This window comes from Haliotis rufescens, unplaced genomic scaffold (assembly GCF_023055435.1).
Source record: "Haliotis rufescens isolate VD_foot unplaced genomic scaffold, xgHalRufe1.0.p SCAF_6, whole genome shotgun sequence".
Taxonomy (NCBI): Eukaryota; Metazoa; Mollusca; class Gastropoda; order Lepetellida; family Haliotidae; genus Haliotis; species Haliotis rufescens.
The window spans coordinates 11,845,198-11,863,751 of NW_025964334.1; the positions used below are offsets into that span (position 1 = coordinate 11,845,198).

The 18,554-nt window shown below is 41.0% G+C and overlaps 2 protein-coding genes across 3 annotated transcripts; both read left to right on the forward strand.

Moving 5' to 3' along the window:
* Window positions 1-1,543: 1,543 nt before the first annotated feature.
* LOC124120123 lies at window positions 1,544-12,056 on the forward strand. Of its 2 annotated transcripts, XR_007218753.1 has the most exons (3): window positions 1,544-1,661; window positions 2,608-3,801; window positions 11,666-12,056. XR_007218753.1 is itself a non-coding variant. In XM_046482872.2 (2 exons), exon 2 carries the CDS (start codon window positions 2,609-2,611, stop codon window positions 3,395-3,397), a length of 789 nt encoding a protein of 262 aa, XP_046338828.2. In that variant the 5' UTR covers window positions 1,544-1,661; window position 2,608; the 3' UTR covers window positions 3,398-4,185. The 2 variants fall into 2 exon arrangements, 1 of the variants encoding a protein (XP_046338828.2); XM_046482872.2 differs by lacking the exon at window positions 11,666-12,056 and having other exon boundaries at window positions 2,608-4,185.
* Window positions 9,359-12,056, forward strand: LOC125374779. The gene is made up of 2 exons (XM_048386316.1): window positions 9,359-9,457; window positions 10,556-12,056. The coding sequence occupies exon 2, from the start codon at window positions 10,557-10,559 to the stop codon at window positions 11,343-11,345; it is 789 nt and encodes a 262-aa protein (XP_048242273.1). The 5' UTR covers window positions 9,359-9,457; window position 10,556; the 3' UTR covers window positions 11,346-12,056.
* Window positions 12,057-18,554: the final 6,498 nt, after the last annotated feature.

An 18,554-nucleotide genomic window follows, 5' to 3' on the forward strand; every position in this document is an offset into this window, starting at 1 on the left:
AACTGACTGAGAAGTCCGGTTTCGTCCCTTGCCGAATTTCCAGGCTCGACCGTAGCGCCAGGAGTTACGTCCCTTCCATGTCCCTCCAACTCACCAATCAGATTCCATCTCTCATATCACTTACGGCGCCCAGTCAAGACGATCTGATGGATGGTCACGTTCTATAGTGGTCACGCGAAGTGCATCAAATCACTTGACCCCCTCATTAAAAACATGAAAAGATTGGCAAAATGTCTGTCGACGCCCAGTTGGCGGTACACATGCTTTGAAAATCCTGCAGTCGACCGAAATCTGAACGTTGAAATCTATGTTGTTTACGAACCGGATGTCTAGTTCATTACCCGATATTAATTATACTATGCATATACTCGTTAGTGAAGCCAAAATGTAACTCCGGAATTCCAGCCTAGTTAGGCAAGGGTGGAAACTGAACTTTTCTGGTCAGTTATCGTTGGCTGAGCACAATTGCATCCTTGCAAGGTTTAGATTCCAGTTGTTAAAACACAACTTCATTTGTCTGCTAACTCTGATTTGGTTGTATACATGTTTGATTATCTAAATTTCATGTTTTCACTAATTAAGCAGAAACAATGCCTCAGTTCAACACTAGTCACAACTAGTGACTTGAACCGGAAATATGCGGTAAAAGCGTTCTCTCGTCACACCCAAGACCCGGGTTCGATTCCACACCTGGATACTATGTGTGAAGCCTATTGATCCAATGATCGTTGGCTCAAATTAGTGGCTTTGGTTTATGAGCACTACGCTCGTGCCCGTGGATTTCACAAAAGTGTTGAACTAGTTCCACCCGTATCACTTGTCAGTCTGACATGGGAGGAAAGCCAAAACTGATGCAGGTGTCAGATTTTACCCTTTTGGTGAAACCCCCTGAGCCCGGTATGGTGCCGACAAATCTAGAAAAAAACATAATCAGGGCCACCCGGAATTCGATTCCGCGATCAATGAGATGCAGCCCTGTAGAGCGAATTCTGGCCCTGAAACGACTGTGTGCGTGTGCGTGTGTGCGTGTGCGTGTCTGTTTGTGCGTGTGCGTGCGTGCATTTGATAACCAACTGAGATACCACACTCAGTCACAGTATACTGATTCTCAGCAGACCTGTCCTTATTTTGTCCTATTAATGCCGAGCGCCAAGCTGGATAAACACAAATATCATTTCTTAACGTCTTTTGGTAGAACATGGACGGGGATCGAACCACCGACCTTCCATTCTCCGGGCAGATGCTCTGTTTACTGAACCAGGGATGCGGTCGTAAACTCACGATTTGCTCTTTGTCTAAAATATATGTCTTTAACTTCGCAGTGACATTGACCTGTGACCCGTAGTATAGGTCTTCAGCAACCAATGCTTGTCGTAAGAGGCGACTAACCGATCGATATATATACAGCCGCCATATCGCTGGAATATTGCCGAGTGCGACGTTAAGCAACAAAGAAAGAAAGAAACATACAAGTCAGATCTATTTTTATATACAATTCTATTAATATCCACACATAACCGAATCACCTGACGGCTCCAGCATCGCCACGTGTAGCAAGGAGTTTATATAAAAAGGACCCAGTCTTCTTTCACAACACTTGAGGATCGGAGCCATCGTTGAACTTAACTTTACAACAGCTTTAAGACTGCGAAGTTTATAAGGTAAGTTAGTTTGTACAGTAACCAAAATGTATTAGAGATGATAAATTGAAGAGAAGTAAGTATTGTAATACACGTATTAAGATTAACTACTACTACTACTACTACTACTACTACTACTACTACTACTACTACTAATACTAATACTACTTCTACTACTACTACTACTACTACTACTACCGACCCATGAAGATACGGGATAGAATAGGTCTTCAGCAACCCATGCTTGCCGTAAAATACGACCATGCTTGTCGTAAGAGGCGACTAACGTATCGGGTGGTCAGGCTCCCTGACTTGGTTGATGCATACATGTGGTCGTATTCTTATTGTGTGGATTGATGCTCATGATGTCAATCACTGGATTGTCTGTGCCAAACTCGATTATATACATACAACCGCCATATAGCTAGAATAGTGCCGAGTGCAGCGTTAAATAACAAAGAAAGAAAGAATCTTGACTTGGTGGAACCCTGGCATCGATCCCAATTGCGTAGACCGATGCTCATGATATCAATCACTAGATTGTCTGGTCCAGACTCGATTATTTACAGACCACCGTCATATAGCTGGAATATTGCTGAGTGCGGCGTAAAACAACCAACCAACCAACCAACTACTAATACTGCTACTAAATGAAATCGTTATCATTAGGTCCATTGCTAACTAATCTGACCCAGTGACATACTGTTAACTGTTATGTGTAATATGTTTTGATGTTATGGTATCAAGTCATTGTCTGGTCGCAACTGGTGACCCATAGCTGTAAAGAGTCGTATCCCTTACGCGTGCCCGAATCCTATGATCAGGGGTTCGCATCCAAGATTATGATGGGTATAGTCAGCACCATACTTACGGGTCTAACACTCAAAGCGAAGTATGCGCTGTTACAGTTGAATGTATTTGTTAGTTGTCTCATTGTCTCATTCAGCTTGTTCATTTCTCATCACAGGATGGCCAGTTCAGTGACTGATCTTGATGAACTCCTTAAACAATGGGCGTGGAAAATGTACACACGGACGAAAAATACTGTGAGTATTGACAATGCACAGCTTGATGTTGTTTGGAATAAGGTACGTTTCCAATCCGCCCAGGCAAACTTCTCGAAGCAACATGCATCAAATGTTCCTCAGTCTCAGATCGTGTTCAGTTCAACATTCGACAATGAAACGACGCAATATCAACAGCACAACTTCCAGACTCAGCGGTCAACGATTGCGACTGTCACAACGGCAATGTCCAAAGGCTTCACACGTGGGGTCAATGCAGGAATCAAGCTTCCGGTCCCACCGGAAGTGCTCAGCTCTACAGCCGGGTTCGGCAACGAGGTCACCATCGAATGCGAGGATGAATATTCGGTACAGAAGTCCCTCTCCTGGGCTGTCAACACGACTGTCAATGCACCAAAGGAAATGAGAACTGTTGCTGAACTTGAAATACTTGAAAATGAATTCAAATGCAACTTCAAGATGAATGTATCCTTCCGAGGGACGGTTAGGGTGAATATCACCGAATTACCCTCTGAAAAGGTGCTGATTTTTCAAAACGACATCGCCCAGATTCTAGGTGATAGTGGTTCCCTACTACCAGACTGCGTGGAGATCACACCCAAGAAGGTGGTTTGGCCTGTCATAGGGAAGGTTCAGTTCCGGTATGGCGTCTCTCAAAAGGTCCGCGTGTATCAGGAAGATCTTGAGGACGAACCTGTTGATGATGGCAACTACGATCAATATTATAATTGAAAGAACTTTTCCATTCGTTGTCAGTTCATGTTCAACTGTTGGTTTGTTAATTAGAACATGTGAACATGTAACTGATCTCTATGTACCATAATGAACTGATTGCTACATGACTGTACATGACTGAAATTTTACAGACTCCCTCAACCGTCATTATTAACAAACTTGGTGTATTGATAAGTCTGTGTGTTTCTTTGATCCGGATTAATAGGTATATCGATAAGTCTGTGTGTCTATTTGAACTGGATTAAGGGCAAATCGATAAGTCTGTGTGTCTATTTGAACTGGATTAAGGGCAAATCGATAAGTCTGTGTGTCTATTTGAACTGGATTAAGGGCAAATCGATAAGTCTGTGTGTCTATTTGAACCGGAATAACCTATCCTATGTACTGACGTTTATAGAAAGGTTCTGCAAAGAAGTCCACATTGAATTGGAACGAAATATTCCAGAACAATAATCAAATGATTATTTCAAAGCGTGCAAATGAATGTGCATATTTTGTTAGATTGGGAATACTATACCTTCAGATAACATATAGAGCTAGCTGCAAGAATATAATTTTGTTTTATATTGTTAAACGAATTTAGGGTTAGCCACACAAAGATTAAAGTGTAAACGTTTACACATCAGTTTATGTTGTCTGAATAAATTCGTCGAGAGAAGTCTACTTAGTACTTTATTAAGAATGTATAAATTAGTTTTATATTCAGACGAATTACTTATAAAGAACAAACTGTAAAGTTTTACACATCAGCATAGTTTATCTGAATAAATTCGTCAACGGAAGTCTATTGTGTATTATTTTTGTTTTATTTTCCCCTGCCCACTTGGAACCAATCGTCCACAAACTAATCAATAATTCTTTTATTCTTAGCTATAAGATGCTATTGCCTGTACAATCAAATCAGATTTAACGATGTCCAGTTTCATCGTTCATTCGTTTGATAAATTATTAAGTTCGCGTCCATGAGGCGTGCCAGAAACCTATGATCGTGAGTTCGAATCCTAGATTCGCGCCGATTATGTTTTTAGGTTTGTCAGCACCATACGCGCTGGATGTCTAAAACCTGCGTCACTTCGGTTTGTTATTATATCTTTGTTTGTTGTTTAACGCCGCACTCGGCAATATTCCAGCTATCGGACGGCTTGTAACATCACCAAATTCCAATAGCTTGAAGAATAAATTGATCTCCTGACGATCAGACAGCATTGCATAGGTTCTATTTATAGTGTAATATTGTAGACACGTGTATCACTCACAATGACCTGCAGTGTAATACCCGATCATGGGTAAGTATATACTGAGGGTGACCTCCATTGCTTAGATATCCGTCTGTCAAAACTAGAAATATCTAAATATAGGTACAACAGATGGAGAGGCCCATTGTCACAAAAATCATAGAATGTACGTCACAGAATTTCACGGAAAACAAGTAAAGTGAAACGTGATCGATTATAAATCGATACAAACATAAATACTACCACTACTTCTACCACTACTGCTACAACTACAACTACATCTACTACTACTGCAACCATAACTAAAACTACTAATACCACTACTACTAATACAACTACAACGACTTTAATTTACTACCACGATTGGAGGTGTTCCGGTCATACACGTGTGGTCGAGTACTAGGAAGCGTTTGCAGTTTGCCTAAAGAATGTGTAGATCATGATTGTATATAAGTCACCTGAATAACGTGATATAATCATGCATCCGAAACAAAAAAGATTTGACATAGGAATTTCAATAACAAATAAAAACAAAACCGGAATTAAAATTCATAAATTTAACTCATTGAGTATTGAATGTCTGTGGAGTCTTCATTTGTTCTTGTAGATAATCTCTGCAATATAAAATAACGTACATGTATATTCAGTCTAGTTGTACTACAAGAATAACATTTTACCTTACGCATAAAAATACTGTATTCTTTAGCATAGAAAGTTCCAATACTTGTACAGTATTTGAAACTGTACTTCAATATTATAATATATTTTAATATATTATAGTATTAAAGAATTGACTTCACTAGGTTTTTGCATAAATGGAGATATAAACTTAAAAACTGGTGTATACACTGTTTAAATTTATGCAAACTGCCCACACTGGTGTTTACGCAAAACGCATATTTAAGTCAATCCTTATAGATAAATACGTCAACAATTAGCTTCACATACTGCTTATTTATTACACACAGAAATACGAAATCAGTGACACATAGTCCAGAGCTATTGCAACACAAGCGCCTCTCATTCTATCATCAGCAAATCAGGAAACGACAGTCCAGTCATGGGCGTGATATTATTATTTTTCGGTTTATAGAAGCATAAGCGCAAAGGTATATATGCTCGGTCACCCAATCAAATGCCACGGACCCACTTAATATTGCTTAATCAAAATATATTTTTCACATTCATTAAAATAAGAGTGAGTGAGTGAGTATGGTTTTACGCCGCTTTTAGCAATATTCCAGCAATATCACGGCGGGGGACACCAGAAATGGGCTTCACACATAGTGCCCATGTCGGGAATCGAACCCGGGTCTTAGGCGTGACGAGCGAACGCTTTAACCACTAGGCGACCCGACCGCCCCATTAAAATAAGAAGTAGGTGAGACAAAAGATCTTACTTATACCACCTTTTATTGTGCATTTCCATAAGTATATCATTTACCTTTGGAACCGTGTCCCCCCCCCCCCCCCCCCCCCGCCCTCCCTTGTTCAGATGGCGCATGTTTAAGGTACTACATCAGTTTTAACTCTACTTCTTTTCCTCAAGAAAAGTGTTCTTCGAGAGGCCTCTGAAAGAAATGTGTGTATTCAAATACGTGTATTCATTGCCGTTTTATAAAACATATAAATAAAACATATATATAAAGCACAGTAAAGTTCTAACTCTCAGGCACAATATAGTAATAATTAAATAAGTGGAGTAAATTTGAATACATTTCCATATCTTTATTTTGAACATGGTATTGTCATGCTGGAAACATTTTGTCAATCGAGTAAGTGGGAACGAATAACAATTTAGGAAATATAGAATACTAAACAAGCTCCCTTGTAATACCAATTTTGAACACACAGACTTATCTATATACCATTTAATCCGCATCAAATAAACACACAGACCTATCCACATACCATTTAATCCGGATCAAATAAACACACAGACTTATCCACATACCATTTAATCCGCATCAAATAAACACACATACCTATCCACATACCATTTAATCCGGATCGATGAAACACACAGACTTATCCATATCCCCATTCAGCAATATTCCAGCTTTATGACGGTGGTCTGTCAATAATAGAGTCTGGACCAGACAATCCAGTGATTGATATCGTGAGCACCGATCCACGCAATAGGGATCGATGGCATGCTTCAACCAAGTCAGCGAGTCTGACCATCCAATCCCGTTAGTCGCATCTTACGACAAGCATGGGTTGCTGAAGACCAATTTTGATTCGGATCTTCACGGGAATCGTAATCAAGACGAATATGGGATTCGAACCTGTCGTCGTTTAGGCACCTAATTCACACAATTGCTACCTTGTGACACACAATGTCATAACACTAAATGGATCATAATTTGGTCATTCTATTGGTCATAGTCGCCTTTTACGGCAAGCATGGGTTGCTGAAGGGCTATTCCATCCCGGATCTTCACAGGTCGTCCTCAGAGAGAGTTGCATAAGCGCTACTTATTCATAGTTAGTGAGTGAGTTTGGTTTAACGTCGCATTTAACAGTATTCCATTTATATCACGGTGAGTCAGCTTAATGTGGGAGGAAAGCCCGATGTGGTGCAGGTCTCAGACGTTTACCACTTAAGTGAAACCCATGAGCATGGATATGTTATATATGCTGACCGCCTGATCCGTTAGTCGCCTCTTACGACAAGAAGACTTATTCTAACCCGGGTCTTCACGGATATGATCTGATTTAACATCTCCCATTCTATGTAAAGCTGTCAGTACCGGTTTGGTTGAGGGAAGGCTGCAACATTACGTTTTATCCAACACAAGTGGAGCCAAGATTCCTCTCCCCGGTCATGTTGCCTGTAGTGGTTACGTTCCTACAGGCAACCGAGTATTTATCATTACAGAACAATAGCTTTTAAGGCAACGTGAACCTGAATTTAGTTGTAGCAGTATTTGTGTATTTTGTATTCCCGAGGCAAGGGCGTTAACTGACTGAAAAGTCCGGTTTCGTCCCTTGCCGAATTTCCAGGCTCGACAGTAGCGCCAGGAGTTACGTCCCTTCCATGTCCCTCCAACTCACCAATCAGATTCCATCTCTCATATCACTTACGGCGATCAAGACGATCTGATGGATGGTCACGTTCTATAGTGGTCACGCGAAGTGCATCAAATCACTTGAGCACCTTAATTAAAAACACGAAAAGATTGGCAAAATATCTGTCGACGCCCAGTTGGCGGTACACATGCTTTGAAAATCCTGCAGTCGACCGAAATCTGAACGTTAAAATCTATGTTGTTTACGAACCGGATGTCTAGTTCATTACCCGATATTAATTAGACTATGCATATACTCGTTAGTGAAGCCAAAATATAACTCCGGAATTCCAGCCTAGTTAGGCAAGGATGGAAACTGAATTTTTCTGGTCAGTTATCATTGGCTGAGCACAATTGCATCCTTGCGAGGTTTAGATTCCAGTTGTTAAAACACAACTTCATTTGTCTGCTAACTCTGATTTGGTTGTATACATGTTTGATTATCTAAATGTTCAACTATCTAACATTTCATGTTTTCACTAATTAAGCAGATACAATGCCTCAGTTCAACACTAGTCACAACAAGTGACTTGAACCGGAAATGTGCGGTAAAAGCGTTCTCTCGTCACACCCAAAACCCGGGTTCGATTCCACACCTGGATACTATGTGTGAAGCCTATTGATCCAATGATCGTTGGCTCAAATTAGTGGCTTTGGCTTATGAGCACTATGCTCGTGCCCGTGGATTTCACAAAAAGTGTTGAATTAGTTCCACCCGTATCACTTGTCAGTCTGACATCGGAGGAAAGCCAAAACTGATGCAGGTCTCAGATTTTACCATTTTGGTGAAACCCCCTGAGCACGGGTATGGTGCCGACAAATCTAGAAAAAAACATAATCAGGGCCAACCGGAATTCGATTCCGCGATCAATGAGATGCAGCCCTGTAGAGCGAATTGTGGCCCTGAAACGACTGTGTGTGTGTGCGTGTGCGTGTGTGTGTGTGTGTGTGCGTGCGTGCGTGCGTGTGTGTGTGTGTGCGTGTGTGTGTGCGTGTGCGTGTGTGTGCGTGTGCGTGTGCGTGTGCGTGCGTGCATTTAATAACCAACTGAGATACCACACTCAGTCACAGTATACTGATTCTCAGCAGACCTGTCTTTATTTTGTCCTATTAATGCCGAGCGCCAAGCTGGATAAACACAAATATCATTTCTTAACGTCTTTTGGTAGTACATGGACGGGGAACTAACCACCGACCTTCCACTATCCGGGCAGATGCTCGTTTACTGAACCAGGGATGCGGTCGTAAACTCACGATTTGCTCTTTGTCTAAAATATATGTCTTTAACTTCGCAGTGACATTGACCTGTGACCCGTGATGATCCGGGGTAGAATAGGTCTTCAGCAACCCATGCTTGTCGTAAGAGGCGACTAACCGATCGAGTGGTCAGGCTCGCTGACTTGGTTGATGCATGTCATCGTATCCCGATTGCGTGGATCGACGCTCATAATGTATATCACTGGATTGTCTGGTCCAGACTCGATTATATATATACAGCCGCCATATCGCTGGAATATTGCCGAGTGCGACGTTAAACAACAAAGAAAGAAAGAAACATACACGTCAGATCTATTTTTATATACAATTCTATTAATATCCACACATAACCGAATCACCTGACGGCTCCAGCATCGCCACGTGTACCAAGGAGTTTATATAAAAAGGACCCAGTCTTCTTTCACAACACTTGAGGATCGGAGCCATCGTTGAACTTAACTTTACAACAGCTTTAAGACTGCGAAGTTTATAAGGTAAGTTAGTTTGTACAGTAACCGAAATGTATTAGAGATGATAAATTGAACAGAAGAAAGTATTGTAATACACGTATAAAGATTAACTACTACTACTACTACTACTACTACTACTACTACTACTACTACTACTACTACTACTGACCCATGAAGATACGGGATAGAATAGGTCTTCAGCAACCTATGCTTGCCGTAAAATACGACCATGCTTGTCGTAAGAGGCGACTAACGGTATCGGGTGGTCAGGCTCCCTGACTTGGTTGATGCATACATGTGGTCGTATCCTAATTGTGCGGATTGATGCTCATGATGTCAATCACTGGACTGTCTGTGCCAGACTCGATTATATACATACAGCCGCCATATAGCTGGAATAGTGCCGAGTGCAGCGTTAAACAACAAAGAAAGAAAGAAACATGACTTGGTGGAACCCTGTCATCGATCCCAATTGCGTAGACCGATGCTCATGATATCAATCACTAGATTGTCTGGTCCAGACTCGATTATTTACAGACCACCGTCATATAGCTGGAATATTGCTGAGTGCGGCGTAAAACAACCAACCAACCAACCAACCAACTACTAATACTACTACTAAATGAAATATCACCATCGTTTACATTAGGTCCAGGGGCGGTCGGGTAGCCTGGTGGTTAAAGCGTTCGCTCGTCACGCCGAAGACCCGGGTTCGATTCCCGACATGGGTACAATGTGTGAAGCCCATTTCTGGTGTCCCCCGCCGTGATATTGCTGGAATATTGCTAAAAGCGGCTTAAAACCATACTCACTCACTCACTCATTCGGTCCAGTGCTAACTAATTTGACCCAGTGATATACTGTGAACTGTTATGTGTAATATGTTTTGATGTTATGGTATCAAGTCATTGTCTGGTCGCAACTGGTGACCCATAGCTGTAAAGAGTCGTATCCCTTACGCGTGCCCGAATCCTATGATCAGGGGTTCGCATCCAAGATTATGATGGGTATAGTCAGCACCATACTTACGGGTCTAACACTCAAAGCGAAGTATGCGCTGTTACAGTTGAATGTATTTGTTAGTTTCATTTTCTCATTCAGCTTGTTCATTTCTCATCACAGGATGGCCAGTTCAGTGACTGATCTTGATGAACTCCTTAAACAATGGGCGTGGAAAATGTACACACGGACGAAAAATACTGTGAGTATTGACAATGCACAGCTTGATGTTGTTTGGAATAAGGTACGTTTCCAATCCGCCCAGCCAAACTTCTCGAAGCAACATGCATCAAATGTTCCTCAGTCTCAGATCGTGTTCAGTTCAACATTCGACAATGAAACGACGCAATATCAACAGCACAACTTCCAGACTCAGCGGTCAACGATTGCGACTGTCACAACGACAATGTCCAAAGGCTTCACACGTGGGGTCAATGCAGGAATCAAGCTTCCGGTCCCACCGGAAGTGCTCAGCTCTACAGCCGGGTTCGGCAACGAGGTCACCATCGAATGCGAGGATGAATATTCGGTACAGAAGTCCCTCTCCTGGGCTGTCAACACGACTGTCAATGCACCAAAGGAAATGAGAACTGTTGCTGAACTTGAAATACTTGAAAATGAATTCAAATGCAACTTCAAGATGAATGTATCCTTCCGAGGGACGGTTAGGGTGAATATCACCGAATTACCCTCTGAAAAGGTGCTGATTTTTCAAAACGACATCGCCCAGATTCTAGGTGATAGTGGTTCCCTACTACCAGACTGCGTGGAGATCACACCCAAGAAGGTGGTTTGGCCTGTCATAGGGAAGGTTCAGTTCCGGTATGGCGTCTCTCAAAAGGTCCGCGTGTATCAGGAAGATCTTGAGGACGAACCTGATGATGATGGCAACTACGATCAATATTATAATTGAAAGAACTTTTCCATTCGTTGTCAGTTCATGTTCAACTGTTGGTTTGTTAATTAGAACATGTGAACATGTATCTGATCTCTATGTACCATAATGAACTGATTGCTACATGACTGTACATGACTGAAATTTTACAGACTCCCTCAACCGTCATTATTAACAAACTTGGTGTATTGATAAGTCTGTGTGTTTCTTTGATCCGGATTAATAGGTATATCGATAAGTCTGTGTGTCTATTTGAACTGGATTAAGGGCAAATCGATAAGTCTGTGTGTCTATTTGAACCGGAATAACCTATCCTATGTACTGACGTTTATAGAAAGGTTCGGCAAAGAAGTCCACATTGAATTGGAACGGAGACTTTCGTGAGACAGTTCGTCTATGGCAAAAAATGCTTTCAAGAAGAAGAGTGTCCTTGGATGATCTATGCCCGTATTTTGCATATTGTGATATTACAAACGTTTTTATAAACGCTCATGTATATGTGAAATATTCCAGAACAATAATCAAATGATTATTTCAAAGCGTGCAATTGAATGTGCATATTTTGTTAGATTGGGAATACTATACCTTCAGATAACATATAGAGCTAGCTGCAAGAATATAATTTTGTTTTATATTGTTAAACGAATTTAGGGTTAGCCACACAAAGATTAAAGTGTAAACGTTTACACATCAGTTTATGTTGTCTGAATAAATTCGTCGAGAGAAGTCTACTTAGTACTTTATTAAGAATGTATAAATTAGTTTTATATTTAGACGAATTACTTATAAAGAACAAACTGTAAAGTTTTACACATCAGCATAGTTTATCTGAATAAATTCGTCAACGGAAGTCAATTGTGTATTATTTTTGTTTTATTTTCCCCTGCCCACGTGGAACCAATCGTCCACAAACTAATCAATAATTATTTTATTCTTAGCTATAAGATGCTATTCGAATCCTAGATTCGCGCCGATTGTGTTTTTAGGTTTGTCAGCACCATACGCGCTGGATGTCTAAAACCTGCGTCACTTCGGTTTGTTATTATATCTTTGTTTGTTGTTTAACGCCGCACTCGGCAATATTCCAGCTATCGGACGGCTTGTAACATCACCAAATTCCAATAGCTTGAAGAATAAATTGATCTCCTGACGATCAGACAGCATTGCATAGGTTCTATTTATAGTGTAATATTGTAGACACGTGTATCACTCACAATACCCTGCAGTGTAATACCCGATCATGGGTAAGTATATATTACTGAGGGTGACCTCCATTGCTTAGATATCCGTCTGTCAAAACTAGAAATATCTAAATATAGGTACAACGGATGGAGAGGCCCATTGTCACAAAATCATAGAATGTACGTCACAGAATTTCACGGAAAAGTAAAGTGAAAAGTGATTGATAATAAATCGATACAAACATAACTACTACCACTACTTCTACCACTACTGCTACAACTACAACTACTGCTACAACTACATCTACTACTACAACCACAACTACAACTACTAAAACCACTACTACTGCTACAACTACTACTACTACCACCTTCACTACTACTAGCAATACAACTACTACTACTACAACCACAGCTACTACCACTACTGCTACAACTAGATCTACTACTACTACAACCATAACTAAAACTACTAATACCACTACTACTGCTACAACTACTGCTACGACTACAACTACTTTACTACCACGATTGGAGGTGTTCCGGTCATACTCGTGTGGTCGAGTACTAGGAAGCGTCTGCAGTTTGCCTAAAGAATGTGTAGATCATGATTGTATATAAGTCACCTTTACACCACGCTGATTGCCCAAATTGTATTATTATAAATGAATAACGTGATATAATCATGCATCCGAAACAAAAAAGATTTGACATAGGAATTTCAATGACAAATAAAAACAAAACCGGAATTAAAATTCATAAATTTAACTCATTGAGTATTGAATGTCTGTGGAGTCTTCATTTGTTCTTGTAGATAATCTCTGCAATATAAAATAACGTACATGTATATTCAGTCTAGTTGTACTACAAGAATAACATTTTACCTTACGCATAAAAATACTGTATTCATTAGCATAGGAAGTTCCAATACTTGTACAGTATTTGAAACTGTACTTCAATATTATAATATATTTTAATATATTATAGTATTAAAGAATTGACTTCACTAGGTTTTTGCATAAATGGAGATATAAACTTAAAAACTGGTGTATACACTGTTTAAATTTATGCAAACTGCCCACACTGGTGTTTACGCAAAACGCATACTTAAGTCAATCCTTATAGATAAATACGTCAACAATTAGCTTCACATACTGCTTATTTATTACACACAGAAATACGAAATCAGTGACACATAGTCCAGAGCTATTGCAACACAAGCGCCTCTCATTCTATCATCAGCAAATCAGGAAACGAAAGTCCAGTCATGGGCGTGATATTATTATTTTTCGGTTTATAGAAGCATAAGCGCAAAGGTATATATGCTCGGTCACCCAATCAAATGCCACGGACCCACTTAATATTGCTTAATCAAAATATATTTTTCACATTCATTAAAATAAGAGTGAGTGAGTGAGTATGGTTTTACGCCGCTTTTAGCAATATTCCAGCAATATCACGGCGGGGGACACCAGAAATGGGCTTCACACATTGTGCCCATGTCGGGAATCGAACCCGGGTCTTCGGCGTGACGAGGGAACGCTTTAACCACTAGGCTACCCGACCGCCCCATTAAAATAAGAAGTAGGTGAGACAAAAGATCTTACTTATACCACCTCTTATTGTGCATTTCCATAAGTATATCATTTACCCTTTGGAACCGTGTCCCCCCTTGTTCAGATGGCGCATGTTTAAGATACTCCATCGGTTCCAACTCTACCTCTTTTCCTCAACAAAAGTGTTCTTCAGACATGCCTCTGAAAGAAAAGATGTGTATTCAAATACGTGTATTCATTGCCCTGTTTTATAAAACATATAAATAAAACATATATATAAAGCACAGTAAAGTTCTAACTCTCAGGCACAATATAGTAATAATTAAATAAGTGGAATAAATTTGAATACATTTCCATATCTTTATTTTGAACATGGTATTGTCATGCTGGAAACATTTTGTCAATCGAGTAAGTGGGAACGAATAACAATTTAGGAAATATAGAATACTAAACGAGCTCCCTTGTAATACCAATTTTGAACACACAGACCTATCCACATACCATTTAATCCGGATCAATGAAACACACAGACTGATCCATATACCATTTAATGCGGATCAAATAAACACACAGACTTATCCACATACCATTTAATCCGGATCAATGAAACACACAGACTTATCCATATACCATTTAATCCGGATCGATGAAACACACCGACTTATCCATATACCATTTAATGCGGATCAAATAAACACACAGACTTATCCACATACCATTTAATCCGGATCAATGAAACACACAGACTTATCCACATACCATTTAATCCGGATTAATGAAACACACCGACTTATCCACATACCATTTAATCCGGATCAATGAAACACACAGACTTATCCATATACCATTTAATCCGGATCAATGAAACACACAGACTTATCCATATACCATTTAATCCGGATCAATGAAACACACAGACTTATCCACATACCATTTAATCCGGATTAATGAAACACACCGACTTATCCACATACCATTTAATCCGGATCAATGAAACACACAGACTTATCCACATACCATTTAATCCGGATCGATGAAACACACAGACTTATCCATATCCCCATTCAGAAATATTCCAGCTTTATGACGGCGGTCTGTCAATAATAGAGTCTGGACCAGACAATCCAGTGATTGATATCGTGACCATCGATCCACACAATAGGGATCGATGGCATGCTTCAACCAAGTCAGCGAGTCAGACCACCCAATCCCGTTTGTCGCCTCTTACGACAAGCATGGGTTGCTGAAGACCAATTTTGATTCGGATCTTCACGGGAGTCGTAATCAAGACAAATATGGGATTCGAACCTGTCGTCGTTTAGGCACCTAATTCACACAATTGCTACCTTGTGACACACAATGTCATAACACTAAATGGATCATTCTATTGGTCATAGTCGCCTTTTACGGCAAGCATGGGTTGCTGAAGGGCTATTCCATCCCGGATCTTCACCGGTCGTCCTCAGAGAGAGTTGCATAAGCGCTACTTATTAATAGTTAGTGAGTGAGTTTGGTTTAACGTCGCATTTAACAGTATTCCATTTATATCACGGTGAGTCAGCCCCCCCCCCCCCCCCCCCCCCCCCCCATTTAATAAGTTGCGTTGACACGGATATTAAAGTTGTCACATATACACACAGTGTATGTCCTTATCAATCCTTATCCTTATCAATGCGCAGGGTTGTTGGGCAGCACGTACTTTATATATAGGTACAGGTGTCGCGTTTCATTGATCAGCAGTGCAGATCGGTGCGGTAATACCCGGTGATGTGTAACTAAGAATAGCTCGTTACAGGTATCCAGGCCAAAGACAGGTCATCGCTATGTCATGTAGCTCAGTACATACGGGCATTGACAAACAATCATAGGACTGGACTTTTATAGTCAGTTAACTCACTTGCTTCGGGAAGATGCTCGTCACCCGGAGACCCGGGTTCGATTCCCGACATGGGTACAATGTGTGAAGCCCATTTCTTGTGTCCCCCACCGTGATATTGCTGGATAATGCTAAAAGCGGTTTAAAACCATACTCACTCACTCACTCACTCTATAACCACCGACCCCCTCATATGCTTGTTTTGTTTGTTGTTTACCGCCGCACTCAGCAATATTCCAGCTATATGACAGCGGTCAGTACATTATCGAGTCAATCCATAGTTTTAAGCTAACACACTAATGTCCAGCGTCCTAGCCCACCCAATCACACATCGACATAAAGTGGCATCAAAAGAACCATTATCCCAGTTTGGTGTGTAGCTCGTGTAAGTCCAGACAAATTAATGGAGATGTTTGGACGTTGTGCTCGAAAAAGGGGAAGGCAACTCTCGACACAGGCGTTTGTTTGCTTTGGCAATAACCTCGTCGTCTCTACGAGAAAGATTGTTGAACGATATTGCCTTAATAGCATTTCACGTGCAGAGTTGCGTCCCTTGGGCACGCCAGAAACCTATGATTGTGAGTTCGAATCCCGGTTCGCCCCAATTATGTTTCTAGGTTTGTCAGCACCATACCCGTGCTATGGGTCTCACCGAAGTGGTTAACGTCTGAAACCTGCATCACTTCGGGCTTTCCTCCCACATTAAACTGACACGCCGTGATGTTACTGGAATACTGTTAAAAGCGGCGTTAAACCCAACTCACTCACTCACTCTCTCACTCACTAGTGTCATGACTTAGTTAACAGAAAAGGGTGGTAATCCACCATTATGCAGGCTGTGTGTGACGATGTATTCACATATGTCCAGGGGCGGTCGGGTAGCCTAGTGGTTAAAGCGTTCGCTCGTCACGCCGAAGACCCGGGTTCGATTCCCAACATGGGTACAATGTGTGAAGCCAATTTCACGTGTCCCCCGACGTGATATTGGTGGAATATTGCTAAAAGCGGCGTAAAACCTCACTCACTCACAGGTATAAGTGTTGAGAACTATATAATTATGTTTGATGCAGGTGAAATTCACGCTGCAAATAAAATGTTCTTGTAGCAACTTTGTTCTCATTACTTTGTTCGAATAGTGTGACCTGCTTGTTTGGGTCACTAAAATGTGAAACTCGAAGAAGTCTCGTTATTTTTATGAAGAAGAAATACGTTCCTGTTAACCTTCCAAGTGTGACCTTTGCAAGACAGCGGTCAAAATGAATAAAGGCGTCGTCAAGGCGCCATTACTGTGTAGAGTTGCGTACTTTAGGCGTGTCAGCTAGTTATGATCGTCAGTTCAAATCCATTTTCGGCCTAATTATGTTTCTAGGTTTGTCATACCCGTCCGAGGTTTACGAACCGTCATGTAACTGAAATACTGTTCAAAGCGTTGTCCAACCAAACTTACTTGGCGCAGGTGCAGACCAGACCAAACTAAATTCATTTTTGGAGGGCGCGAAAAGCTGGCGCTCATTTGGGCGGCCATGTTGGCAAAATCCAAGATGGCCGCCTGTCCATATTTGATTTTGTCCTAACTTCATAACGATAAGTCATAGGATCATGAATTAGAGCTCTTTTATATGTTGAAGACCTCAATGATTCCAAACGTGGGCTTTGTTTTGACTAAGAAGTGCGTTATGGCCAATTCAGTGGTTGAAATCATATTTTATTAAAATCAAATTTATTTTTTTATGGTCATTTTACCTCATAAACAATAGTGAGAACAACGGAAGATATAAACAAAATATTCCAAGCTTTCTGGTGTTGGTTAAACATCACCGTGGCAAGGTTTAATCTAACTGATCGAATATCGTGATTGTTCACACATCCACCTTCACATTTGCATAACCCCGGGCAGCGGACTCCAGCTCTACTGCATCTACAGTTTCCGGTTCAAGACCTTTCGCAATCACAATGCAAAGGGAAGGAACATGGTTTACTGGCATCCTCGAGAGTTGTCCAGTATGGACACCAGATACCACCGTCTTCCTTTTGTCACCCCCATTCACGAAAGTCAGGGATGTCCTGGTGAACTGAGGATGCTTGATTCCAGTGCCCTTTTTATGTGTTTAAACAAGGCTGCCTGAGTGGCTGGTATTATTCACAAGATTTTTTTTATACCAGTTGTGAAAAGACGATGTCTTTGCCAAAGCACACCCCTTACTACACACGATAACCTCAAATTGTTCCAGCTTCTGCATGTGAAGAGACCCAAGGCTGAAGAGTTCTGGTTGATTGATTAGTGTCCCCAGTGTTTCAATGAGTCCTTTTTTGTTTTGCCAAGATGCCCAGGCAGTCTTCTTGCCACACCCAAGGAGCTGTGATGTTGTGTCGCACCCTGTGATGGAATGAACTTGAAAAGCGGCAACGTCAGAGAACATGAAGGTCCAAGATGAGGACGGATATTATGGATGGGAATATCTGGAATTTGGTTCCCGCTACCGAAACATACCCTCAGCTATGGGAGACCAAGTATAGAGAAGAAGCATATGGCAAGGACCACCACATTACTATCAACAGTACGAACTTAAGTTGTCTTGTGGCCCTGTGCTACATCATCTGCCAGATGAAGGAA